Source organism: Felis catus, chromosome A1 (assembly GCF_018350175.1).
Source record: "Felis catus isolate Fca126 chromosome A1, F.catus_Fca126_mat1.0, whole genome shotgun sequence".
NCBI classification, from domain to species: Eukaryota; Metazoa; Chordata; class Mammalia; order Carnivora; family Felidae; genus Felis; species Felis catus.
Window position 1 is genome coordinate 145602413 of NC_058368.1, and position 19308 is coordinate 145621720.

At 39.2% G+C, this 19308-nt stretch overlaps 2 protein-coding genes across 5 annotated transcripts in view; one reads left to right on the top strand and one right to left on the bottom strand.

Annotated features, from left to right (window-relative positions):
- ATG10 (autophagy related 10) overlaps positions 1 to 8122 on the top strand; it is a 275188-nt gene extending 267066 nt beyond the window's left edge. For 2 of the 4 annotated variants that reach the window (XM_019836266.3, XR_002160490.3), the window contains 2 exons: positions 97 to 138; positions 7918 to 8122. In XM_019836266.3, coding sequence (XP_019691825.1) covers positions 97 to 138; positions 7918 to 7956 — 81 coding nt within the window. In that variant the 3' untranslated portion in view covers positions 7957 to 8122. The remainder of the gene's footprint in view (positions 1 to 96; positions 139 to 7917) is intronic. The other 2 variants (XM_019836280.3, XM_019836227.3) reach the window with 1 other exon arrangement.
- RPS23 (ribosomal protein S23) lies at positions 2487 to 4391 on the bottom strand. Its single transcript, XM_003981125.4, has 4 exons — positions 4157 to 4391; positions 3547 to 3706; positions 2804 to 2924; positions 2487 to 2678 (listed from the first exon to the last, which is right to left on the bottom strand). The coding sequence occupies exons 1-4, from the start codon at positions 4374 to 4376 to the stop codon at positions 2532 to 2534; spliced, it is 648 nt and encodes a 215-aa protein (XP_003981174.2). The 5' UTR covers positions 4377 to 4391; the 3' UTR covers positions 2487 to 2531.
- Positions 8123 to 19308: the final 11186 nt, after the last annotated feature.

Sequence of the window (19308 nt, forward strand, 5' to 3'; positions counted from 1 at the left end):
TTCCTCCACCCTTCTTTATTTTCAGTACTGTTTTAGCTATTCTAGTTCCTTTACCTTTTCATATAAATTTTAGAATTAGCTTTTCTATTTCTACAGGAAAAAAATCTGCTGGGATTTTGCTTAAGTTTTGCACCCAAGGTGAGTGCTTCGTTTCTCTCACCCTACAGCTTACACATGCGGCACAGACCAGGCACACACTTCATGCTGGATCGAAGAAGGGCAGTATGGGTCACAAGGTGGTGAGGGATGGGTGAGAGAAATACACAGGAGGCAGGAGTTGTTAAGAAGGAAGCAGATCAAACACTTGGGGTTTGAGGTACATGAGGTGGATTTGTGTCTGTCAGTCATTTAGCTATAGAACAGGCATCCCTGGTGCACCCAGCAGACAAGAGTGAGCCACTGTCACAGAATGTCTTAACTCCCAGGTGTGTTCTCTATAGACTTGGCCGAGGTCTCAACATGGCAGAAAAAAGGACACACTGCAGAGGGGTGGGTAGGTGTCAGTGCCACCCGCCTTCTCACCTTCCCCAAGCCTCCTCCCTCCTGCACTGCCAGGCAACACCTCCCAGCTCCCTACACTGCACCTGACCACAGGGATGAGATCTTGTGGCCCTTGGTGGCTTCTTGTGGTTCAGGCCGGGTAGACAAGACCCAGAGATCTCCCTGCTTGGGTCAGTATGTCAACTGGAAAGCATCTGGTCAGCCTTTGAGAATGACTTAGTGGATAACTACACACATTAGTAAACCCTGAAATAGAAATAAAGGATAGCCCATCTTGTCTTATTACCACATATAAATGTATCAATATGTGTACTTATTAAATTTACACAATTCAAATGTCAGACTTTGTGTTTCAGTAAAAAAAAAAAAAAAAAAAAAAAGCCACTCCCCATTCTTGTGGAAAGACAAATCACACAATCATTTGTGACAAGCATAAACACAAGTGTGATGTGTGATGTATTTGGAAATCAATGAGGTCTGAGATGGGAGAAGCAGCAGGTGGAATGTGAGGGGTCTCCTGAAACTGCCTGGGAAATTCAAGTTTGAGCAAGGCAGAGTTCATTGCTGCTGGAGGAGGAAAGGACCAGACAAAACACCGATCTGCTATACTGTGGAAAGGACCATGGTTTTGGTCTTATGGGAAATTGAAAGCCAAAGAATTCTCATTTTCCAAGATCCTAAACATAACCTAACACTAGGCTATATTCAAAGAGCAAATTAATTCACATTTACTAATGCTGCCAACAGCAGTTCCTCCAATAAAATTTGAGAAAGCTAATAAGCTTCATTTTAGACAGATTTTATTATTTTTCTCCTATGGAAATTTTGAAACAAGAGTTAAGGACACTACCAAGAAACAAACTTTTGAGAGAAAGAGTGAGCGCACGAGGAAGGGACAGAGAGGGAGATACAGAATCCGAATCAGGCTCCAGGCTGAGCTGTCAGCAGAGTCTGACCTGGGGCTCAAACCATAAACTGTGAGATCCATGACCTGAGCTGAAGTTGGCTGCTTAACAGACTGCACCATGCTGCAAGAAAAAAACTCAAAAAACTCTTAACTACTGAAAAACTAATGGTTACCACAGGAAGTAGGGGGTAGAATAGGTGAAGTGTGATAGGGATTAAGGAGTCCATTTGTGAGGAGCACCAGGTAATGTATGGAAGTGTTGAATCATTAGACTGTACACCTGAAATTGAGAGAACACTGTATGTTAACTATACTGGAATAAAAATCTGAAAGAATGGACAAAAAAGTCCCACGTACCCAATAACCAGCTTCAATTATCAAGCTACAATCCTTCTAGATCACTTCTAACTGATCACTTCTACTTTGTGCCATGAAATAAACCTCAAGGTCAAACTATCAGTTACTGACAGTCAGTACAAAGAACATTGAGGTTAATCATTCTATAGTTCAACATTCTTGCTTTTTTCTTTTGATTTTTACAATTATTTTTAGAGAAAATCTTAAGCAGGCTCCATGCTCAGTGTGGAGGTTGATGCAATGTAGGGCTCGATCCCATGACCTGAGCTGAAATCAAGAGTCAGATGCTCAACTGAGCCACCCAGGAGCCCCAAACAAGTTTTTCTTCTATGTCTCAATTTGCCAGGCATACACTTCCACTCAATCATCTAGTGCCTTTCTTGCTGTCAAACAGAATTACAACACGGATCGTGAACCTTTAGATACTCAAACACCAGAGCAGGGAGCAACTTGAAGGCGTTTATCATACTGGGTCCCCAGGGAGATGGATCTCAGAAAGTACACTGCTAGGGTTTCCCGACATGATTCCTGCTTTAAGTGCAGTTAGTTTTTGAAGCCCTCTCTCTATACAGGAAAACTGTACATTTATTCCATAGAGAGTAGAAAAAACTATGAATCCCATTTACTGTAGAGAATCCTGAATTAATGGTATTCCCATTCTCCTTAAATGGAAAAGTACACACTGCATCTCTGTACTAAAGAAAATAAGACACAAAACACATTTTTGGTATATGAAAATTTATTGTCACGTTTTCATCATCAAAACTTAAGATCTTGGTCTTTCCTTCTTGCCTTTGTATAAGGCCAAAAGAGAGACATTGGCTACTTTGACGACCTTAAAGCGAACTCCAGGAATGTCACCAACAGCATGACCTTTGCGACCAAATCCAGCAACCAAAACCTCATCGTTTTCCTGGAATAAAATCAACAGTTTACTTCTGGTGTGAGTGGCAATCACTAAAAATACCCGTTCTTCATATAAAAAAAACCGGGCAAACCATCTCAGAAACACAAGCAACAGCAGACTAAAACACTTACCTCAATAAAATTCAAACAACCATCATTGGGTACAAAGGCGGTGATTTTCTTGCCATTCTTGATCAGCTGGACCCTGACACACTTCCTGATGGCAGAATTTGGCTGTTTGGCTTCAACCCCTCTAAAACATAAAGAGCACAGCAGTGAGGTGCCTTTCTGAGAAGGCATACATTTTAGTTTGTTAGGCAGAGAATTCATTAGACATTATGCTCTTTCCACCTAGTCGGTCTAATCCTAAATTGGTTAACTCCTGTGATTTCAACCAAGCTTTCCCTCAGGGAAAATCTCTGGGCCCTTACCAGTTGTAAAAAATATGAATCAAAAATAAGAGATACAAAGACTACTGACTGGCAGTGCATTGATTAGTGCCTTAAAAATTATCATTTTGTAAAGTCAACCTTCATGCAGCTCAACCTCAGATTTGCAACCTCAGGCAAGAAACTTCTCTTTACCTTAATTGTCCCAACTAGAAAGATGTGATTGCTAAGAATAAAATGGGTAGTGGCAATTTCTTAAGACAGCTCGTCCCTTCATTGTTACTACCCACCCCCCTCCAATGCCATCCCTAAGAGATTCAAAACCCTTAGTTACCTAACCCCTAAGCCCTAAGCTACCAACTTCCAGACAAATATTCTACCCAAACACTTTAGAATTTGTATCTAAAATTAACAACTCAAGATGTATTTGGTTCGCGTTACCATAATAAAAGAAACCTTGAAGAAAAAGTGTGGACTTTCACTTACACTTTTTCCAGCACAATTCCTTTCGCATGGGAAGCGCCTCCAAAAGGGTTGGCCTTCAGGGCTGTGCCCAAATGGGCTTTCTTATACTGTTTATCATGCCACTTCTGATCTCGTCGGTGGCTACGGAGCTTCCTGGCAGTACGAAGACCACGACACTTGCCTAAAATTCAAAATCCTATGAGTTCTTCCGCAAGCACTCCAGTTATTTTACATCTTCTAAAACCCTAGCCTCACCTGGACTACAAGCCAATAGGCTCTTTCATTACAATGTAGCACATGGTCTAAACCTCAACCTCAAAGGATCCCTCGGACCAACAAAGGGTGAACGCAAGTACTCCGATTGGTGCGTTTTCCCAAAGGAATGAGCCCCTTGTCAAGTTCCAGAGCGGCACCGGCTACCCAACGCCGGTCGGTAAGGCGAGCTCCGCGAGCTCCGCGCCGCAGGGGCTCCTTCCGCACCTGGCCATGTGCCTGCCACAGCGGCGCTTTCCCGGCCTTCCCCAGCGGGCCTTCCGGTAGCGTCCTCACCGTTCTGTCTCTATTCTCCCGCCCGCCCCCGAGCCCCCGAGTTCAGCTTGCAGGCCCCTCAGCCCAAACCCGGACAGCTCACCCATCCTGCCAGCACCACGGGCCCGAGCAAAAGAAGGAAGGCGCACAGGAAGGAGCCACAAGCCACTGCGAACAAGCTCCGCCCAGCCAAGGACCCAAGCAACTGTCTGCGCGGTGCCTGATCCGAAGCTGGCACCCCTTGAAAATGACAAGTTTGCACCACTTTCCAGAATCTGAGTTTTATTCAGTTTGTGGGAAATTCTGAACCACCTAACTTGCATTGCTGTTTATTTCGTTTTATGTCAAGGCTGGAGACAGAAGGAAAGTGGACTACCAATCCCAGAACTCTTTGCATGGAGACTCCCTGGAGGCGCCGGCGCTCTTGGCAAACCCAGGAAGGGGCGGGATTTAGTGGAGTTGAGTCGGACTAAAGGGAGGTACCTGGTTTGTGGCTGTTTGTGGTAGAGTGGAGGACTTAACGCTTGTAGTTTGGAAAGTTAGATCTCTGAGCTTTAAACCCTACTCAAGCAGCATCGTAAATTGGAAAAAAAAAAAATCAGTGAAGCCATGTATTGTAAAACCGACATTTGGAAGTAGACCAAGCCTTAAAACAAAACCTGTCACTTAACTGATGCCATTTTAGGTGATTCATTTAACTTTTTAAACTTAAGGTTCTCCTGTAGAATGAAATAGATTTGAGAGATCTCTGGGATGTTGGTTCATTAGACAACTATTCTTAAAGTTGTTTTCTTCGTGCCAGGCATTAGTACAGGAGAGTTATCTGTTCTTAAAAAAATTATTTTCTAGGTACAAGAAGGCAGAAATAATATTTAAGTGTATTTAAAGATAAATGGGAAAGTATTTTTTGCAGTTTATTATTTTTTTGAGAGAGTTTTTGAGAGAGAGAGGGAGAGATGCGGGAGAGGAGCAGAGGGAGAGAGAGTGAATCCCAACCAGGCTCCGTGCTGTGAGCCGGAAGCCCCCACCACCATCGTGATACTAGGAATCCTTAGATCGTTGCCTGAGCCCAAATAGTCAGGTGCTTAAACGACTGAGCCACCCAGGCACTCCTAAGTGGGAAAGTTTTAAATACTGATAAGTGTTCTAGAGGATATAAAGTTCGTCAGGTGGTGGTGACTTGGGGATGGGGGTGGCTACTCTGGAATGGGTTTAAGAAGCCATCTCTGTGGACATTACATGTGAACTGAGATCCTAAAGAAAAGGAACCAGTTAGACAAAGTATATGGGGTGGAGCATTCAGGAAAAGGGGCTCTCAATGAGGAGAATGAGAGGGGGCACTTTTTCAGAACTGAAGAATCAAGGAGGGGGAACTCAGTGAGTGAGGACTAGTGTGGCGCTGGATGAGGTCTAAGGTGCACAGGAAATTGTGAAGCCTGTAGATCCTGGTAAAGGCTTTGTTTACTCTTTGTGTGACTGAATGCCATTGAAAAGTTTTGAGCAGGGGAGTAATGATAGGATATTACAGGTTTGATCCTATAAAAATATAGGATCACTTATAAAAAAAACTGTAAGAGATGAATCTGTGAGACCATTTGGGAGGGTGTTATAATAGTCCAGTTGAGACATGTAATGATAGCTTGGACTGTCAGTGAAGGTGGTAAAAAGTGTTGGATTTGATACACTGATGGTTGAGCCGGCGAGATTTGCTGAAGACTGTAGGATGTCAGAGAGGAATTATGATTTTCAACCTGAGCAACTGGGTGATTTGTGGTGTTCTTTATTAAGTGGGATATTTTGGGAGAGGAACAGATTTAGAAGGGGAAATTAAGAGTTCAGTTATCGATGTGTCAGTTTGAGATGCCTTTTGGACCTCTAGGTAGGTATGGGAGGTAGGTAGTTGGATATATGTGGGGGAGTTCAAGGGAATTATCAGTGAGTGAATAGACAGTATTGAAAGCCATAGCCGTAAGTATTATCACTTAGGGAATGACTGTAGTTAGAACAGAGAAAGGTTGGAGACCTGAGCCTTGGGCACATTAAAACTTAGGATACAAAAGGGAGGTGAAGCAAAATAGCCTCAAGAGTGGCCGATTCTGTACTCTCATCAAAGCCAAGTTAAGTAGAAGTGAGCAAGTGTGAAAGGAAAGTAAGATGAGGACTGAGAATTGTCATGCATTTGGCAATGTGGAGGATTTTAGTGATTTTGTTAAGTGGGGTTCCCATGGAGTTGCAAAGATGTAAGCCTGATCTGGATTGGAGCCAAGACAATACGGGAAATAAAATAGTGTAGACAGAAGTTATTGACATATTTTTGGAGAGCATATTTCTATAATGTGCAGAGAAAAGGGGTTCTGTCTGGAGGAGGATGTGGAGTGAGGATGAGTTTGTTTAAGATGGCAGACTGTATGACATTTTTGTAGGAGATTGTTCCAATAGAGAAGAAAAATGGATAGTTCATTAGAGAAAGGGGATAATTGCATGAACAAGTCCTTGGGGAAACTAGAAGGGTCCCCAAGTGGAGGAATTGACCTTAGGAATAATAACAATTTATCTATAGTAACAGAGAAGGCAGACTATAGGGGTACCACTACAAGTAAATTGGAAGATTTGTTGGTGGGAAAATGTGGAACTTCTCTTTTGATTGCTGTTTCCTTAATGAAACCAGTAAGGTCATCAGTACAGAGAAAGAGTAGGGAAAAGACATTAGAGGAGAGAGGATAGAGTATGAAATCATCATCTAGAATAACACTACTAGGATTAAATAATGCTATGTGCCACATACTGTTTTAGGTGACTTATATTTATTAACTTACTTAATTCTAATAACACTAAAATGTAAACACTTATTATACCTGTTATACTGAGGGATAGTGCCTTAGTCATTTCAGGCTACTATAATGAAATACTATAGGCTGAGTGACTTATAAAATAACAGAAATATATTTCTTACAGTTCTGGAGATTGGGAAGTCCAAGATAAAGGTGCTGGCAGATTTGGTATCTAAAGAAATACTATAGACTGGGTGGCTTATAAATGACAGAAATTCATTTCTTACAGTTTTGGAGATTGGGAAATCCAAGATCAAGATGCTGGCAGATTTGATATCTAGTGAGAGCTCATTTCTTGATCCATCCCTTTTTAATATAACCTCAGATAGCAGAAGGGCGAATGTAGCTCTCGGGGCGGGGAGGTCTGTTTTATTTATTTGCATATTTTTTCCAGTTTTATTGAGATATAATTGACATATGGGGGTCCTTTTATAAGGGCCTTAATCTCATTCATGAAGACTCCACCCTTATGACCTAATCAGCTCCCAAACAACCCATCTACTAATAACATCACACTGGGGATTAGGTTTTGTGTTTTCTTCACACTCAATATGGTGACTTAGTAGGTTGAGAGCTGGGTAATAGGACTGGGAGTGTGGTCTAGTCAGGTGAATGTGACAGAGGAAGGGCAAAGGAGTTCAGAGTGGTTGCAAGGCAAGGATCATAGTGAACCATTAGATTGAAGCTGGAAGAGTTAAGAGCTAGGAATAGTCAGAACACCTCTGAAGACCTGGCCCTACCAGATACGAGAATTTTCTATGAAGTTACATAAGATAGTGTAGTTTTAGTACAGAAGTAGATAAATTGACCAATGAACAGAATAGAGAGGCCAGCAAGAGACTCCTATATATAGAATATTATTAAATAACAGAACTAGATGTCAGATCAATGTATAAAGGAAGGACTGGTGGAGTTGCACAAAAACTGGTTACTTACATTAAATTAGATCACCATGTCAGGCTGAAAACAAAAATCACCCCCAGACAGATTGAGGGCCTACATGTCAACAACAAATTTTTTAATTTCTTCATAGGTAACAAAGGTGAATATCTTCATGAACTACGCAGGATAAGAAGAAATGAATGGCTAATTTGACCATATTAAGAAACTGTGCTCCACAAAAACACCTGAAAGAAAGCAAAAAAAAGTTACAAATTGAATTGATATTTACAGGAAGTGCTCATCTAAAGTTGGGATGCTCTGTACCTGAAGGTTTAGTAAAACATGCTGCAAAGCCATCTGGATGTGGTGTTTCCTTTGTGGGAAGATATTAAATACAGACTAAATTGCTTTAATAATTAATGAACCATTCATAGAACTGCAATTTCTTCTTGATTCATATCTGGTAAGTCAGTTTTCTAAGAGTTTGTCTATTTCATCTCAGTTTTAATAATTACTACGTAAAGCTGTGCAGACTTTCTATTACGCATTAACATAAGAATGTTATAAAAATATATGTTGTTGGGAGGTTTTCATTAGGAAATATAATACTATATGGGTTATTTCTTTTTGAGTGAGTTTTGGTTGTGTACCTTTCAAGGAAATTGTTCATTTTGTCTTAGTTGTCTAATGTATGGCCATAAAGTTGTTAGTAATATTCCTTTATAATTCTTTTAATATCTGTAGATGCGTAGTGATGTCTCATCTTCCATTCCTGACACTGGTAGCTGTGTCTTCCCGCTCCATTTTTGGTCAGATAAAAGTTTTTTAATCTTGTTAATCTGTTCAAAGAACCAGCTTTTGCTTTAACTGATTTTCTGTTTCTCTGTTTTTAATTTCATTGGTTTCTGGTCTTGTCTGTATTGTTTACTTTCTTCTGCTTGCTTTGGATTTAAATTTGCTCTTCTTTTTCCAGTTTTTTCAAAGTGAAAGCTTAAGTCATTGATTTGAGACTTTTGTTCTTTTCTATATATTTAATGCTGTAAATATCTAAGCACTGCTTGATGCATGCCTTGAGTTTTGATAGGTTACATTCTAGTTTTAATTCAATTCAAAACATTTACTAATTTTGAACAATGGATTATTTAGAATTATGTTTCTTAATTTCCAGATATGTGGAGATTTTCCAAATATCTGTGTTGCTCATTTCTAGCTTAATTCCATTATGGTCTAAGAACTTTAACAAAATTTTTGTTGTAGTTTGCTTTATAGCCCAGAATATAATCACTCTTGGTGAATTTTTCATATACCCTTGAAAAAAAAGCATTTTCTGCTGATGTTGGGAAAAATGTTTTATAAATGTTCATTGGCCCAAAGTGGTTGATAGTGCTGTTCAGGTCTTCTGTGTTCTGTATTCAGGGTGATAATAGTGATGAGAGGTGAGGGCAGATGTGGGAAGGTCATAGTTGGATGTTGGGTTATGGTTTATTTTTGGTATTGTGTTTAATTATTATATTATTATGAAAAGCAAATAACAAGGCATGAACCAATGGTCAGAGTGTGTTATGAATGAAAGCTTTTGATTACTATAGCTAAGAGAAGAAAAAAAAATGATTTAATTTTTGTTTTTGGAGCTTTGAGTTTTTCATTTTCTGATAAAGAAAGAGCTTATTACTTAATTTGAAGCCTGGAAATGGAAAGAATTTTCCTCAACCTTGGGCCTAAATTTCTTAAAAAGGCCCCCTGAAAAAGAATCAGCTTGAGGAATTAGAGGGAAAGAAAGAAGGCTACTATGGCTGAAGCATAGACAGTCAGCAGGATAATAGAGGAAGATGAGGTTAGAGAGTTGGACAGGGCCAGCTCAAGTCCAACTTGTAGGCCCTGATAAGGAGTTTGGACTTTATTCTGGGTACAATGAGAAGCCATTGGAGGGCTTCAAGTAAGAGAGTTACAAGATCTGATCTACTTTTTAAAAAAACCACTGTGCTTGCTATGGAAGGGCACTATGAAGGGGCAAGAGAGGAGTCGGTTTATCCAAGGAGGGGGATGATGAAATAGCACAGATAAGAGATTGTAGGAAATAGCATTGGAGATGAGAAGATTTCATAAAATTCTGAATATAATTTGGACTTAAACAAATTGAGTGAATTTGAATTGAGTGAAATCATGACATCACCACCACCACCATCTCTAATAGGTATTGAGCACTATTTAGGTGCCAGGCATAGGACTTCACATGCCTAATTTGTTTTAATCTTCAAAACAACACCTGTGTGGTAAGTGTTATTAACACCATTTTACAAAGAGGAAATTAAGACTTAAGTTAACTATAGCATGTTTGTTGGTTTTCAGATTAGTTATAAAGTAAAATTTTGACTTTTAAGTAGTTCAGAAAAAATTTTAATGCATGTTAAGTAAATAAGGCACACAATGGTGAAAAACAATTTTCTAGCCAGCAAAATATCAGGAAAAATAAGAGGTGCAATTCTTAAGATTACAGTATTCTTATAAATTGCAACCTGCTATCTGTAGGTTACCAGAGGTATGTGCAAACTGATAGGCACTTTGTTGTGAAAGAATGGTGTTTAGTAGTTCTTGAAATGTTGGGGGAGTAGGGCAAGAAAAAGAGTAAGTATTTCCCTTTTCTAGTATTCCCTTCCAAGTAGAAGGAGTTAAGTTAATGTAACTCCTTATTTCTCTGCCAGTTTACTCATTCCATGCCAGCTAAGGATGACATCTGTGGTTAATTAGGAAAAATAGTCTGGGTATGTTCAGCCCTTCTTTCCTTTTTGAGACCCAGCCTCCCCTTGGAATAGACCTTTCCCATTTCTTCTGCACCAACCCTCTCTTCCCTGTTGAGAACCCACTGCTGACATGACAGGCAGTCATATCTGGCTTCTGTGGGGAGGGGTTCAGTTTCAGTTAATTTTGCTCCTGCACTAAATTTTGGCATCTTGGCCTTTCACAGTAATGAAGGTGGCATTTTGGTCTCCATTTGTCTTACCCCTTGTTTTATTTCTCAGCTGGTGTAGCAGTCAGGTGGGGCAGAAAGATATCATTATTTGACTTATCTCAGAGTCCCTCCACCCTCCCAACTAAGAAAAAAGATTGGTCTTCAAAAATTAGATCAGTTGATGAGGTTTATTTAGGTCAAGGGTGATGCTGATTCTTTGTACCATATGAGAGAGAAGTTGGCTTTTTAGGAAGAGCAGCCAAGGGTTTTAACAATATATTGGAGCATTTAGGATAGTTAGAAATGATTCCAAGTGTTTTAACTATAAAAATTGAGGTATTAGTTGCTATGGAAATGTGACAAGTTGAAATAACAGCTTTAAGTGAGAAAGAAGAAGCAGTAAGAATAAGACCAATGATTACTTGCTCTGTGTAACTACTAGTGATGAATGTTGAGTGCTTCATTTTTCCTGATTAAATTATTAAATGCAATTTTTCTCTTATCCAAAATGAATGAGATTTCTTATCCTCTCATTCTAACTACTTTTGGTACAGGGAATATTTCTTCTCCTATCTATTTCAAGGTGGAACTAAAGAAAGATGTGTGTGTTATCATATAATCTTAACAGTAATCAGTCCTGGTCTTTAAAATCTTGTTACTATAATTAAACCTCTGGGTAAGATCTAGGGGGAATTGACAACACTGCTCTTTGATGTCCTTTGTGAAGTTCCTGGAAGGGAGTTATTTTACTATGTTATTGGAAGTTATTCCCCAGGTATTCTCTAACTTGGCTGAGAACAAAACAAAAGAAAATAGACTTTGATTTCAGCAGAGACCTTTGAGTTGTAAGAAACGTTAAAGGATCATTTCTCTCACTAGGAAAAGAAAGATAATTTCTTTCACTCATTAGAATATTAAGTTTTAGAATCTCATTCCCTGGAGAGGTTTAAAGAGTCTGGCAGGTGGGCCAGATCTGTGTTCTCTGTGAGTTCAGTGAAGACCAGTTGATCTTTGGTGATGGGGAGTCATCAGAGATTACTCTTCAGCTTCGCATTCCCCAGTAAAATGAAATTTCATTAGGACTATTTCTAGATTACTTAAGTGTAATATATAAGTTATTATAATATAAATACAAAAACTCCTATAAAAGTAAATGTGCATTTTATATCACTAAGACTTTATTGCTTAAAGGACTTTAAATAAGATAAAACAGGATTCCCCACCACCACCCCTTAAACTGAAAGAACAAATAACAAGAGAGAAAAAGGAGTGAGGAGCTAGAGGAAGGGAGGAAGAAAAGAAATGAGGGAAGAAAAGAAAAGGACAAGAGTAATTTTTCCACTGATACTACTTTTTGTTGGTTCTAGAAGTCCGTACTGATTGTTAAGAGCTTCTTTGTTCATTTGTATGTATGTATGTATGTATGTATGTATGTATGTATGTATGTATTATTTGTGGGGGATAAGCATAGGAACCCCCAGGGCTTACACCAATGGGTTAACAAGGCGTAAAGAAATACAAAGCCATAAAATGCTCACACCCGAGTTTGGGAAAATCAGGTTGGCACCCCAAGAATAGGGGGATGTAAAGACACCCCGAGAATAGGGAGGCATAAAGTTTCTAGGAATAGGGAGGTGCAAAGGCACCCCAAAATAGAGAGGGGGTGCAGAGCCCCCAAAATAAAGAGGGAGAGGCAAAGGCCTTAAATAGAAACCATGCAAAGGTGCCCAATACATAGGTATATGAAATAAACAAGATTAGATATTCAGGGTGGAAGCACCCCCAGTTTAGTACTATAGCAGAAAAGCTGCTTTCACAGACAGTAGGGCCAGGTTAGGTAAATTGGTGAATTAGACTATGGACCACTATGCTGCAGGCAAAGCAGCCCAGAGTGGAGATGGTTAACAAAAGAAAAGGTGCCTTATCAACCCTGAGGTTACTCCCCTATCTGTCTCATCCTCTAGGCGAGCTAAGATAAACAGAGCTGCTGCCTCATGTCCACTGTAAACAACCTTCCTCCTGACTGCCCAGCTCCCGGAGTTTGTTTGGTATTAACCTAAACCCCTAACCACAAATATCCTCAAGACTCCCTTTCCCTCATGTCCACAAATTAATGATCACAGATTCATTATCCCTTTGTGCACATCCATCGCCCTGTTTGTAAGCCTTCTGATCCTAATAAAAACAGGCAAAGGACCCTTATTGGGTGCTCTTGTCTTTTCCCGGACATTAGCCATCTCTCGCTTTCAATCCTGCGTCCCACTCTTTTGCTAGACAAAAAAGAACTTTAGACTTAGAGTCTATGACAGTTATTTATTTATTTATTTGAGAGAGAGAGAGAGAGAGAGAGAGAGAGCGAGCACCCAAGCAGGGGAGAGTCAGAGAGATAGGGAGAGAGAATCTCAAGCTGACAGTAAGGACCCCACCTCGAAGCTCCATCTCACAAACCATGAGATCATGACCTGAGCCGATATCAAGAGTCAGATGCTTAACTGACTGAGCCACCCGGGTGCCACAGCCATTACTGATTATTAAGATAACGCAAATGAATGAATCTGAAACCAGTTCATAGATATGGTCTTTTTCATTTTTAAAGGATTTTTTATTAAATTTATTGAAACTAAAAAATCCAAACAACACAGTTTACCCATTTTCCCCATCCTCCACTACCCATTGCCCCTTGCAATCACTAATCTGTTCTCTGTATCTATGAACTCGGTTGTTTTGTGTTTTAGATTCCATATACATTTGTCTTTCTATGACTTATTTCACTTAGCTTAATGCCCTTGAGGTCTATCCCTGTTTCTGCAAATGTAAAGATTTCACTATTTTTTGTGGCTATATAATATTCCATATAAATATGCCATATTTTCTTTATCCATTTATCCATCATAGTTAAAAACCTTCCATCAACAAATATATATAAACATAGAGAGATGTGTGTATTAAAGCAGATGCCTGCCCCTCACGTCAAGGTTTTAATATAAGCAGGTGAGCCTCCTTCATTTTAAGTTCGGAGGTGATCAGCTGCCTCTGAGTTGGGGGCCCTGAAGTGAGTCAGTCCAAGTGAGAGGGCCGTTTAATAAGAGACATTTCTTAGATCACTGCTGTCTTGTGGGTCTCAAATAGGAACCCTGTTGGTTTTCAAAATTAGATGTTTTGGGGGCTCATCTCTCAGGTACATATCTTAAAAGTTGAGGTGTCTGATGTGGACTTTGAACTCTTTACCACTCAGGAGGAAGCTCTGGGTTTGAGTTCCCTCCTGATTGTGGGTTGCCACACCTGTGGTAGGGTTTATGGTGAAATTGTGTCCCAGATTTTCCTACGCACTTTGATTTGGTTTTCTTTTCATTTGCCTGACGTGTAACCATGACTCAGCCAGGCTTTAGGTTTTTTAATAGGAAATTGTTTCATATGTAGTGGTACACTCAGCATGTCTGTGGGAGGAAAGAAGTTCAAGATCTTAGAATATTACCATCTTAACGAGAACCCCACCATGGGTATCATTTTTCATAGTATGGAATAATGCGCTTATGTGCCAGTGAATATCTAAAATTTACTCAGATAGGTTTTCAGTTAAAATTTATAAATTTATATTAACTAATTTAGCAGAAAACATTTTGGATTTGTACCAGGTGGTTGTATACTATACTCTCTTAGAAACTAACTGTGCTGGTTAATTTTTGTCCAAAGAATCTATTTTGTGCCTATTATAAATGATGGCCTGAAGTATATGGCAACATCAAAATGGCACATATTTTCAATATGAGTTTTACTTAGTGAATTAAAAGCCTATCTCTGTCAAGGTGGGTCCTGCATCTTCCTGGTGAGAGCATTTTTCAAGTGGTGGAGGCCTTCTCCTCCTTAGAACCCAGGTCTGTTAGGTCCTTCTTAACACTTAGACCTCCCTTCCTAGTCCATGCCTCTAATTATCACAGTAAATTTGGTACTTAGCAAACCCTTCCAATAAAGTTTCCTTTGCACTATAAGTAACGGAAACCCATTTCAAGCTGTGTTAAGACCAAAAGCCAAGTTATTGGGAGGACACTGGGATAACTCACACACTTCAGCACCAAGAGATACACACTGACCTCATAGGAAAGTAGAGTCAAGAACTGGAAAGCTGCTTCAGCTTTTCAAAAGAGTTATGTCTCATCTCTTGTCTCTAGTCTATTAAATAACTGCCTTCCTCCAGTCCTTATCAGCCATTGCCTGGAGTGGAGTTGTGGCCAATATCAGTGGACGTCATTGGTTTGCTATGTGAAGCATCCCTACGGTGTTTACTCCAGCAATTATTTGTTTACATTTCTGCACATCACTGAGCTACTAGTCTCATGGGGATCAGGACAGTGTCCTGTTCATCTTGTATTCCTGGCAGGTAGCATATGGCAATCAATATTTGTCTAATGGACAAGTTTATGAAAGAGCAGGACTATTGTTTCAGTGAAGCTTGAGATCCAAGAACAGAAATATATGCCACTAATTTGGTATATCACTTATGTTCCAAGAAGTCAATGGGGAATCAAAAGTAAGACAAATTAACATTTTAAATCAAAAGCACTTATAAGTATTTCATTTACTAATCTGATTCTAATCAACTCAGAACTTGATTTGATGAAAATTAGTAGAAATCATGGCAACAGTTGGACTCTGAATTTAATGAAGAGTCTGGATTAGTCTGGATTTTCCAGAAAAATTATATATATATATATGTATATATATATATATATATATACACACACACACATATATGAATTTCATATATATATACATATATATGTATATGAATAGAATGTATATATGTGTATGTATATATATGAAATTCATATATATGTGTATGTGTATATATATATATGTGTGTGTGTGTGTATATATATATATATATATATATATATATATATATATAAGTAATCCTATACGTGATTTGTTATAGGAATTGGTTCGTGCAATTATGGAGGCTGAGATATCCCAATATCTGTTGTCAGCAAGCTGGAGACCCAGGAGAGCCAATGGTATAGCTCCATTCCTAGGAAATGTGAAGGCAGGAGAACACTGAATTCTCTGCTCCAAGACAAGTAGAGAAAGTAAAAACTCCCTTACTCCACGTTTTTATTTTACTCAGACCTTCAGTGGATTGGATGAGGCCCACTCACATTAGGGAAGGCAGTTCACTCAGTCTACTGATACAAATATTAATCTCATTTAGAAACACTGTCAGAGACAAGGCCAGATAATGTTTAGCAAAATATTTGGGCATGTTGTATCCCAGTCAAGTTGACATGTATTAACCATTAGAGAGTCACACTCCCCTATACAGAGCAAGAAGTACTACTCTGGTATTTTGCTAATGAACTGATGTAACTTGGGTTTTGTATATTTGCATTTCAAGCTACTGAATTTGATTAAATACTTGAATTAGTTGATTTTCTAGTTATGGTTGCCTAGATAGTCAGGCTCTGGGAGTCACAACCATGTGCACAAAGTGAGAATTAATTATGTGACATTTTTGCTGGGCTTATTCATTACTCTATACATCTTATTGAGCATCATCTTGGACCAGCAGCACCTTAGACTCTAGGTGTATCAGTTAATTAGATGCAGTCCCTGCTGCCATGGAGCAGGCCTTCTGGTGAAGAAACACACCAAAGATAGGTAACACGAAAGTAAATATCTCAGTACAAATGTGATATATGTTATGATGAGGGTGAACAGAATGCAGGGAGGGTTAGGAGGGGATGAGGTAATCTCCACAGAAGGAACAATATGTACAGTCACTGAGGTGTAAAAATGTTGGCATGTGGAGGGTGTTGAAAAAAGCTGAATCTAAGCCAGTGTCCTAGAGCATGGTCGGGAGAAAGGTTAGCATAAAATGAAGCAAGAGAGACCAGCAAGGGCCAGGCCATGCAAGACTGTAGGAGGTGGATGGATTTAGATTTTGTATCAGTTTGCAAACTTAGCAAAGACTACTATAATTGATTTGAACATTTGACTAAAGTGATTTTTGGTTTAAGAGCATTTGGATGAATAGAAACTGTGGTCTGGCAAATGCTCGATGTTCCTTCAGGCAAATATTAGAATGCGTTTTGTTTTGGATTATCTTTAGGATCCAAAACTGCGTTTTGTTTTGGATTATCTTTAGGATGTATGTATAGTGAACAGCCTTGATAGGTAGAAATAGTGTCTTCCTCTTAGAAAGGGCAGGTTTACTTACAGCCTTGGAAACTCAGGATTTGTACCATGAAATGAAACCCATTGTGTGTACAAACGTCCATGTGGGCCTAGATGTATTGCTCTATGGGCAAGGGGTATTGTCACAATATACTGATGCTTATGCTCCTTGCTATGTGGTGAGTAATAAACTTCTTTGTCTCTGGCCCTGGAGTCTTGTGTCTTCTGCCAGAATCCTTGAAACTAACAAGCTGACTTGTTAGCTTATCAGTTGGGTAAAATGTCAGACCCTTCACAGTTCTGGACAAGGACCCTTCAGCCATATCAGCGGGAAGGTACAATGCCAAGCAGGTGATATCTTAGTGCCTTGCAGCCTGCAAATTATCACATTAACATTTTTATCATTGCTTTTCTAAAGTTACAGATGAGCTATTCTCTGACAATCACATCTTAAGTGTGACTTCTATTTTAAAATACATGTGTGAAACCTACTAGCTACTAATTACTCTACCTTAAATAGTCTTCACCAAGTGGAGGAAATTTTCAACAACAGAAGGAATGCTGTGTTAAAAATTTAGGAATCAAGACATAAAATATATTGAAATGAAACTTGATTTAAAAATAAAAATTGTGTATACATTTCTGCACCTGAAAATATAACTGGAAATATAACTTACATGGTAAGCACCAAGGAGGTAACACTATGGTCTCTGAGTGTTAACTGAACCATTATTATCACAGTACAGGGGTCTTCATGGACTTGGCCTCTTACCTTCCCCTGACCAGGGATCTGAGGAGCACTGGGATCAGACCCTACTGCTGCTGCCATGGGAGACTATGAGCTATTGCTCTGGCAGCTGGAGGCAATGTATTACATTTGCACTGGCCAGTACGATCACCGTTAGCCACATGTGGTTACTAACCACTGGAAATTTTGGTTAGTTCGAATTGAGATGTGTATAAATGTAAATTGTATACCAGGTTTCAGACTTAGAGCAGAAAAGGAAGGTAAAATATCTTATTAATTTTTATGTTTGAAATAGTATTATAGATATATTAGGCTAAAGAAAATATATTATTAAAATGAACCTCACCTGTTTGTGCTTCTTTCAGTGTGGCTACTAGAAAATTTTAAATTATATACATAGCTCTCATTATATTTCTGTTGAACAGTGCTATTCTAGGTCCTTGCTCCTCACAGACAAGCAGCATCAGCATCATGTGGAAACTTGTTAGAAACAAAGAAGCTCATGCCCCACCCCAGACTGGATCAGAATTTGCATTTTAACAAAATCTCATGTGATTTGTATGCATGTTCAGAGTTGAGTAGCAGAGCCCTAAGACTAGGATTGCCTGATTTAGCAAATAAAAATACAAGATGTCCAGTTAAATTTAATTTCAGATAAACAACAAATGATTTTTTAATACAGCATATCCAAATATTGCATGGAACATACTTATTAAAATTATTTATTGTTTATTTGAAATTCACCTGTTACCGGGTGTCCTATGTATTATTTGGCCAGCCTGCCTACGACTAAACTCCTCCTGTCTAGGCCCATCTTACTACCAGAAATTCCACAAAATCAGGAAAAAGACAGGAAGGTGAAAGGAGAGGTAGGGAGTGGAAGTTGGGCAGAGTGAAAGAACAGAGAAGAAAAGGAAATATGGGAAGTAGAAATAAGATGAGCATGGAAAGGACACATTGATGGTGATGACCTCTTCTGTTTTATAATATTTCTTAGCATCTTCCTTATTTCTCCATCCCCCTCCCCCATCCCTAGTTGTGTGTTCATCTCCTCTTCACTTCTCTGTAGGGCTTCCTAGAGCCATGTTAGAGGATGGTGTGTGTACAAAGTACATGTCCTCAGGGTCAAGTCCCCAACTTTCCTATAATCCATCATCCCTGAAGTGTCACTTAAAATATGATGCCTTTCAGCTACCAGTACTTTGCCATTAAAGTGATCATGGTTCTTAAGTGCCGAAAATGCTGACATGTTCATTTTGGAAGATTTTCTTTATTGTGGCATTTTAATTGTATTTTTTAAAATGTAAAACGACTCTTAGGGATTTTGTTCTTTGGTTTGTGTTTTTGCATGTTTTTTAGGTGGCAAGGAAGTGGAAGTGGAGGCTGGCAAGGAAAGAATAACCATAGATATTCTTTTTTTTTTTTTAATTTTAGAGAAAGAGAGAGAGAGGGAGAGAGCGGGCAAGTTGGGAAGAGGGACAGAGAGAGAGAGAGAGAGAGAGAGAGAGAGAGAGAGAGAGAGAGAGAGAAATCTCAAGCTCCTAGGCAGGGCTCAATCCCATGACTCTGGGATCATGACCTGAGCTGAAATCAAGAGTTAGATGCTCAACTGACTGCACCAGGCACCTCTAGATATTCTCTATTTAGCCAGGCATTGAAGTAAGGAAAGGCTTTCA

Coding starts and splice junctions, on each gene's coding strand:
- RPS23 (XM_003981125.4), bottom strand. CDS start 4,376: ATGCAAGTTAGGTGGTTCAGAATTTCCCACAAACTGAATAAAACTCAG. Junction 3,707..4,156: donor CCGTGGTGCTGGCAGGATGG/GTGAGCTGTCCG, acceptor TTTGAATTTTAG/GCAAGTGTCGTGGTCTTCGT. Junction 2,679..2,803: donor GTTGTTTGAATTTTATTGAG/GTAAGTGTTTTA, acceptor ATTTTATTCCAG/GAAAACGATGAGGTTTTGGT.